The sequence below is a fragment of the Temnothorax curvispinosus genome, unplaced genomic scaffold (genome assembly GCF_003070985.1).
Source record: "Temnothorax curvispinosus isolate PA1 unplaced genomic scaffold, ASM307098v1 QBEX01002750.1, whole genome shotgun sequence".
Lineage (NCBI taxonomy): Eukaryota > Metazoa > Arthropoda > Insecta > Hymenoptera > Formicidae > Temnothorax > Temnothorax curvispinosus.
In genome coordinates, this window is record NW_020212530.1 from 33470 (window position 1) to 42166 (window position 8697).

The following is an 8697-nucleotide window of genomic DNA, read 5'->3' on the forward strand; positions in this document are numbered from 1 at the left end:
TGATCTTCGAACAAAAGCATGAAATTTATGCGTCATACGGCCGTTCGGTCAAACGAACGCGATGATTTTCTTTCCTTTCATTTCATTAAGATCCGAAAAATTAAGATTAATTTTCAAATCAAAACCGATACCGTTTTTTAACAAAGAGATTTAATATCCGAATAAAGAAAGCAATTGTACGGTGAGAACTTGTGTGGGAACCAATTGAGAATTTTTAGCTCGTTCTTTTACATTCCGCATTATTTAAGTAAAAAGAATATATTCTTTAAATATGGATTTGTAACAAAGTTATCGCTATTATTAACGATATGCGTCGCTTGCTAGAAGTTTTTCCCAAAAAATTAATAAAATACAGATTCTCAATTAACTACTTAATAATTAGTTAATAATTAGTCATTTTCGTTTCGTTTTACCCCCTCGTTCGTGGAGAAAAGAAAAGGCCAGGTTGGCTTAATTGTATCCCCGATCGACTTATCATTCTTTCATTCATGGAAAAAAGGTGATTCTTTACGTTTTCCAAATATAATTCTTCATTAAATAAAAAATCCCCCGCACTACACTCGGTTTATTTCTCAAATTTAATTCGAGCATATTTCGAATAAAGTTCGTCGGAGAATGTATCGCAAATGTCGAATTCAATAGACGCGCGAAAAATATCGGACGATAATCGTCGACGCGCGCCGCGCCGACTCCACAATTTTCGTCACTCGTGGCGCGTCCAATCGGAGTCGATCGGAGTCGGCGACAGTGGGCGACAGTGGGCGACAGCTTCAGGGGAGACGGCGAGCGAATAGACGAATCCGTATAGCAACAACGAATGGGATTGCGCGAGGGGGGGTGGGACAAGAAGCGCGGCAGCGTCGTCGGCGTCGGAATCGTCGGATAGATCGGGCGGAACGGTGTGTGTGTGTTCCTGGCGCAGAGGTTTGAGGTTGAGGTTTCTCTCGTCGACGTTCTCCGGTTGAGGGACAAAGGCGGTGCGGTGCGCTTCACGAACGGACACGAAGGCGGGGGACGGTTGCGGGGTCGCGGATAGGGTACATTGTACAATTACATTACGAGGGGCTGCGTTCGCGCGGGGTGCTGCTGCGCGCGGTGGTGGTGGCGGTCGAACAGGGGAGTAGCGGAGAGGAGGAGAAGGCGGAGAGTGGTGGGGGCGACGTGTGGTGTGGCTGTGGCGGCAGAGTGTGAGGTTGGTCGGTGCGCGTCCGTGGCTGGGGTATCCGTCTTACGTGCTGGGGTCGTCGCCGTCGGCGCCGAGGTGCATCCGAGATCCGGCGAGCCGTGTGCGCGGCGCGGTGACAAGCGCGGTCGTGAGAAACGGCGAGGAGACCGAGAGAACGCGAGAGAGAGAGATTGAGTGAGAGAGAGTGAGAAAGAGAGGTAGAGCGAGGGCGACAGGGAGTGAAAAGAGGGAAGGGTGAGAGGGAGAGAGAGAAAGAGTGAGAGAGAGAGAGAGGGAAAGAGTGGTGAGGGCACAATCAGGGGAAATAATCGACGGCACATAATCCGACGTCTCCGTGAACACGTCCGTCAAGTCCTCCGATGTCTAGTGCTGAGGTGGCGGAGAGCTCCGTTGATCCCCCAGCCAAGAAGCGACGCGTTGGTGCTGCCAGCACGACGGGAGGAGCCGACGACGAGCTGACGACGACGAACGTGGCGGAGATGGACGTAGACATGGCGAAGAACGGCTCCACGAGCACCGGCGGTGGTAGCGGTAGCGGTAGCGCCGGCGGTGGACGGACGCCCGCCGAGATCGATGAGGGTCTCTACTCGCGGCAGCTCTACGTCCTCGGACACGACGCCATGCGGCGCATGGCGTCCTCGGACGTGCTCGTCTCCGGCCTCGGCGGCCTCGGCGTCGAGATCGCCAAGAATATCATCCTCGGCGGCGTCAAGTCCGTCACCCTGCACGATCACGCCGTATGCAAACTGGCCGATCTCGGCTCGCAGTTCTATCTCACCGAGCTGGACGTAGGTGAGGAATGTTATACGCGTTACCGCGCGCACACCTAGGGAGCAACGCCGGTCGAAAACACGTGAGGCGCGCTGGGGAACGAAGAAAAAGCGCGCGCGTATAATCTTTCGTCTTCTCGTGTAGTCGATAAGGACACCAATTTGAAATCAACGATATAACGTTAATTCTTCTACATTTTTTTGGCAATTAATGTACGGAGCTTGAAAAGAGAAGAATTTAGAAGAAAAAAAATTGATGCCGTGTTCCGAAAGGATTGGATATCCGTGAAAAAAATTTGTAATGTTTTTTACGGGAATATACTTGTTTTAACCGCACCCTTCTATTTTTTTTATTTTTTGCACATTGAAAATAAAATTCGATATAGGTAGATGATATTTGTGATGAGTGACAAATATAGTACATTTTATATACTGACAGGAGAAAAGGAAAGGAGATTGAAATTTCTTTTATTTGTCAAAGATTTGGCTTTAGTTCCCAGCGATAACCTTTCGCAATCCTAATCTGTGAAACGATAAGATTTTAATCAAGATAAGTCACAGCTGTCGATATTAAGCAAATTATAATTCTATTGCACCATCCAGTTGCACGGTTGTCGTTTTTCTCATTATGCACTAAAAATATGATATAAAGCCACAAACTGTGCGTGCTATTAGTGCAAGTCATCATGAAAAGGTCGTCTTGCAAAATATTGCTTAAGCAACTTCAATAACACACTCTTTGTTCTAAAAGCTAAATTCTATGTTGATTTCAAAATGTAAAATTCAGAATGTATAGACTATATAGAGGAAAAGATTTTAGACATTATATATTAAATACATTAACATCATGCATATAAAATTGATATACGTATTAAATTAATACATATAGTTTAAAAAAACTAAATATTCTAATTTTTTTCTGAGCCATGTATATTTAATCTGATATGGATATCTACAAAATTTTGATAATTAAGATAAAAAAATATTGAAATTTATAATTAAAAAATATTCTTTGTTATTCTTTGTTAATATTCTTCCTTATCTAGGTGTATGTGTGTGTGTTAATATTACTGAAATTAGTAAACCTATTATTAGACAATTATAACTTTGTAATTATTTCAACTTAGCAATTATCGATACAAATGGTAGAATTATTGTTTAACGTTACTAAAACTGGATTTGTTTGACAGGTAAGAATCGTGCGGCGGCATGCTGTCAACGCTTGTCAGAGCTGAACAATTACGTGCCTACTCGTCACTACTCCGGTCCGCTAACCGAGGCATACATCCAACAATTCAAAGTCGTGGTACTGACAGAAACACCACTGGCCGAGCAGCTGCGCATCTCGCAGATCACTCGCGCCAACGACATCGCCCTGATACTCGCCGACACCCGCGGCCTCTTCTCGCAGGTGTTCTGCGACTTTGGCGAGTCGTTCACGGTAGTGGACACGAATGGCGAGCCGCCGGTGAGCGCAATGGTCGCCAGCATCTCCCGTGACAGCGAGGGCGTTGTCACGTGCTTAGATGACACTCGCCATGGCATGGAGGACGGTGACTATGTGACTTTCTCCGAGGTGCAGGGCATGACCGAACTAAACGGGTGTGAGCCGATGAAGATCAAAGTGCTGGGACCATATACTTTCAGCATTGACGACACTTCCAGGTGAGGCATACTTACAGGCAGTTACAAGACTTTGTTAGGATTTAAAATTCGGACGTATATAAACTTTGGCCTTTGATTTCAATAGTTTTCGATTATTTCTGTAAAATGAATTAGTACGATATAGTTATAATACAATATTTTCTACTTTGGTGAGACTTCGGTTAATTTAACGAAACGAATCAAATATTGCCAGGTTCTCCGAGTATGTGCGCAGTGGTATCGTGACCCAGGTAAAGATGCCCAAAATTTTGCACTTCGCGCCGTTACAAACAGCTTTGAAGAAACCCGAGTTTCTCGTCACGGACTTTGGCAAATTCGACTATCCGGAACAGCTACATCTGGCCTTCCTGGCGCTGCATCAATACATGGCCGATAGAGGCACATTGCCGCGATCATGGAACCAGTCTGATGCCGACGAGTTTATCGCCATCGCTGAACAGGTCAAGGACAGCTACGGATTTGACATCGAGATTAACGGCGAATTGCTACGCACGTTCGCCAAGGTATCCGCCGGCGACTTGAATCCCATGAACGCCACGATCGGCGGGATTGTTGCCCAGGAGGTGATGAAAGCCTGCTCCGGCAAGTTCCACCCCATCTATCAATGGTTGTACTTCGACGCCATCGAATGCCTGCCCGTCGACCGTTCGGAGCTTACCGAGGAAGATTGCTGTCCTACGGGATCCCGTTACGATTCTCAGGTATATACAATGTTGACCTATCGATTAAAGTTTTGTCAAAAATTTCGAAGAATTTGAAGAAATAAAATTAAATTGTTTTTGGGCAATAATCTATATTGATAATCACATTTCATCTATAAATGAAGGTACAAAACACTGAATTTTACTGCGTAATATAATCATTGATATAATTTCTCTTTCAGGTGGCTGTTTTCGGCAAGAAATTCCAGTCTAAGATCGGCAACTTGAAATACTTTGTGGTCGGTGCCGGTGCAATCGGTTGTGAATTATTGAAGAACTTTGCGATGATCGGCGTTGGCGCGGAGAACGGTTGTGTCACGGTGACGGACATGGACTTGATCGAGAAGTCCAACTTAAATCGACAGTTTCTATTCAGACCGTCGGACGTGCAGCAATCCAAGTCGTCGACGGCGGCCAGAGTCATCAAGGGCATGAATCCTGACATGAAAGTGGTTGCGCACGAGAATCGGGTATGCCCAGAAACAGAAAAGATCTACAACGACGATTTCTTCGAGGTGCTGGACGGCGTGGCGAACGCGCTCGATAATGTAAACGCTCGTATTTACATGGATCGTCGTTGCGTATATTATCGTAAACCCCTATTGGAATCCGGTACGCTCGGCACTAAGGGCAACACCCAGGTGGTGGTGCCGTTCCTCACTGAATCGTACAGTTCGTCGCAGGACCCGCCGGAGAAGAGCATTCCTATCTGTACGCTCAAGAACTTCCCCAACGCCATCGAGCATACTCTGCAATGGGCACGCGACAATTTCGAAGGCCTATTTCGCCAGTCGGCGGAGAACGCGGCGCAGTACATTTCCGATCCGCAGTTTGTCGATCGGACGCTCAAGCTGCCCGGTGTGCAGCCTCTCGAGGTGTTGGAGTCCGTCAAAACGGCGCTGGTCGACGAGAGACCGAACAACTTCGCCGATTGCGCGGCATGGGCCCGTTGCCACTGGCAGGAACAATACAGCAATCAAATCCGCCAGCTGTTGTTCAACTTTCCACCGGATCAGGTGACCTCGAGCGGTCAGCCCTTCTGGTCCGGCCCGAAACGCTGCCCGGACCCATTAAACTTCGACGTTAATGATCCTCTACATATGGATTACATCGTTGCCGCTGCCAATCTCAAGGCCAAAGTTTACGGAATACCCACAAATCGCGATAGAGAGGAGATCGCCAGGCTCGTTGCCAACATCAAAGTACCAGAATTCACACCCAAATCCGGCGTGAAGATCGCCGAAACGGACTCACAGGTAGGAAACAAACTAACAAACGCTTCAATTGGTGTAAATTTTTAATAGAGTTCAGATAGAAATTCTTCAAAATCTTAGTGAGGGTAAAATCAAGATTTTATCATCGTTAATATAATAAGATGTAGAAAATTCTGAAAAGAGAAATCTTGAGAACTTTAAAAGCTTTAGTATTAAAAATACTCGAGACAAGAAATTTTCAATCGGATATAATTTTGCATTATCACTATTAATAATATTAACAATAATAAGATCTGGAAAATCTTAAGATATTAATATTAAAAATAGTCCAAACCAGAAATTTTCAACCAGATATAATTTTGCAATGTCAAGAGAGAATTAAAGGATTGGCGGCGTTGTATGTTTTCAGGTGCAAGTGTCAAACGGCAGCGGTAACATCGACCACGAACGATTGTCGCAGCTGCAGGAAGAGCTGCCGAAGATGGAGGAACTGAACGGCCTGGCGATTCACCCACAGGAATTCGAAAAGGACGACGACACCAACTTCCACATAGACTTCATTGTCGCGGCGTCGAATTTGCGCGCTACCAACTACAAGATCTCGCCGGCGGATCGGCACAAGAGCAAGCTCATCGCCGGCAAGATAATCCCGGCGATCGCCACCACCACCTCCGTGGTAGCCGGTCTCGTCTGTCTGGAACTGTACAAGCTGACGCGCGGCGTGCGCGACTTGTCGCTATACAAGAACGGTTTCGTGAACCTGGCGCTACCGTTCTTCGGTTTCAGCGAACCGATCGCCGCCCCCAAGCTCAAGTACTATGACATCGAGTGGACATTGTGGGACCGTTTCGAAGTAAAGGGCGAATTGACGTTGAAGGAATTCCTCGACTACTTCAAAGAACGCCACAATCTGGAGGTGACAATGTTGTCGCAAGGTATCTGCATGCTGTACTCGTTCTTCATGGCGAAACCCAAGTGTCAGGAGCGCATGGGCCTGCTCATGTCGGAAGTGGTGAAGAAGGTGTCGAAGAAGAAGCTGGAGCCGCACGTGCGCGCCCTCGTGTTCGAGTTGTGCTGCAACGACGAGGACGGGAACGACGTCGAGGTGCCGTACGTGCGCTACACCCTACCCTGACTCGCCCGCGCGGCCCCCGATCGCGCTAGATGATGTCTACTTAACTGAGACACTTAGCCGTACATAGTGATTTCTACAAATTTCTATTTTACGACGATGTAATACATACAGGAGACATTACTGTTGCTGATCATCCTCGTCTATGAATGTCTGTGTGAGGCACTCTTTCTTTCTACATGTATACAGATTTTGTCTCTGTTTTTATCTTTCTTTTTTTTTTTTTTGCCATCAGAGATGCGAATTCTCACGCGTTACTACCGCCAGCGCTTAGTAGTGATTTTGAGCAGCGAGTGCGCGCGGCAGCGAGGTCGGATCCTTTATTTCGTTTAGGGAATGAGATTCGTATGCGAATTTGGTCTCCAGGTTTTCCCGATCGCTACGAACGTGCCGGATTATGATATCAGAAGCGAAAAGTATATTTTCACTATTCGAATCGTCATTCTCTCGCTCAAACAAATACCGAGTTGTGTCCAATTTCCTCATTTTTTTTCAACATTTTATAATCAAATTTTTTTTCCTTTTAATTGACGATCTATAATAAAAAACAAATTAAAAAAAACAAATTCTCGATGTATCGTGGACTTGCTATTGTAATCAAATAAATCAACGAGTTGTAGATTCTAAAATCTGCAATCGTATGTGTATGTGTGTGTGCGCGTGTGCAAATTTCTCTTCGAATTTATATTTCGATAATATACAAACAATATATCGAAAATAGATCAGTTTCTCACCCGTCTGATGTCATAATCCGATCTGTACGATCCGCAGCGACGAGATCCCGAGATACGAAGTCTCGCATAAATATTCAATTCTCGTCTTTCTCTCAGCTGTACTGTTATTTCGACCTGTTTGCTCGCGATGCGTCCCCAACGCGACAGCGATGTAATTGGGAAGAAAGGAAGAGGTGAAAATAGGAAGCGAATGCCAAATTTCTACGACGAAGAAGGAGAAGGAGGAAGAGGAGAATATACCTTCGATGAGATCGTGACTCTCTTTCGGCTGTTCCGCAGAATCCGATGTAAATCAAACTGGAGAGATGAAGCTCTGTGTTGTCATTTTCTCTTGAGTTTCCTTAGATATATTATTAAACGTAATCCCGTAGAAAGATATATTAATAATTAATAGCGCCGCGCATTGTTACGTCTCGTTTCTTTCTCCTTTTCTTCGTTTTCCGCGCAAGTAATCATCTCGATGGGAATGAAGGAGCAGCTGCGTGACCACTGGTCCTTGGATATACGTATTTCTTTCCTCATCTACCTTCTTTTCCAACGTTCTTACGAAAGATTTGATACGCGTTATAAGGGCTTATATAATCGGTACGATTACGTTGTTCACCTGATTTATCCGCTTCGCAACGTCTTTCTCGAATAATAATGGTAATATAATAGTAAATAGCAGTAGTAGAGTAGTTTAGTACTAATAATAATAATAATGAATAAACTATTGGCTAAGGCTGGTTGTTACGACGTATACACTGCATTTAAATTTATAAAAAACATGTCTTTGGAAGAAAGAGAAGCTTCTTAAAAAAAGAGAGAAAGGGAAAAAGAAGAAAATAATAAAAATTGCGTACACTTTAGACCAAAAGGGAGATAAACAAACATAAAAGGAAAGATATTTTGTTAATTTTAGGATATAATGCGGATATTTATTATATATATAAATATATCATTTTTCGTCGATAGACAATTAAATAGATGTGTTTGGATTTCAAGAAGTATGAAATAATAACGAGAATAAAATGGGATGTGTACGCCTCCTCGTGTTTTGTGCCATTTCCCGGACGAATTTATTCGTCTTCAATCGATCCCACGAGTAAATTAAATTTTAGAAAAATGTGAAGAGAGAATTGTTTTCTTTTTGTTACGAGTCGGCTCGAATTTTTTTTTCTTTTTTTTTCGTGCCCGTTTGAGCGCGATGCTTCAAAGTTGAATTGAAATTATTGAGTTATATATATTGTGTATCGATTTTTTAATTATATACGCGTTAACTAATTAATTTAGTTAATTAATTGTTCGTCAGGCTC

General features: G+C 44.3%; 1 protein-coding gene across 1 annotated transcript; it reads left to right on the plus strand.

Moving 5' to 3' along the window:
* The first annotated feature begins 824 nt into the window (after positions 1 to 824).
* Positions 825 to 8430, plus strand: LOC112451892 (ubiquitin-like modifier-activating enzyme 1). The gene is made up of 5 exons (XM_025011800.1): positions 825 to 1978; positions 3147 to 3621; positions 3815 to 4322; positions 4505 to 5578; positions 5946 to 8430. Exons 1-5 carry the CDS (start codon positions 1546 to 1548, stop codon positions 6669 to 6671), a joined length of 3216 nt encoding a protein of 1071 aa, XP_024867568.1. The 5' UTR covers positions 825 to 1545; the 3' UTR covers positions 6672 to 8430.
* Positions 8431 to 8697: the final 267 nt, after the last annotated feature.

What these genes read in the sequence shown, in the direction of transcription:
- LOC112451892 (XM_025011800.1), top strand. Translation starts at nt 1,546, where the DNA reads ATGTCTAGTGCTGAGGTGGCGGAGAGCTCCGTTGATCCCCCAGCCAAG. An exon ending in GATCCCGTTACGATTCTCAG is followed by an intron (nt 4,323 to 4,504) that starts GTATATACAATG and finishes TTTCTCTTTCAG; the next exon opens with GTGGCTGTTTTCGGCAAGAA. An exon ending in TCGCCGAAACGGACTCACAG is followed by an intron (nt 5,579 to 5,945) that starts GTAGGAAACAAA and finishes GTATGTTTTCAG; the next exon opens with GTGCAAGTGTCAAACGGCAG.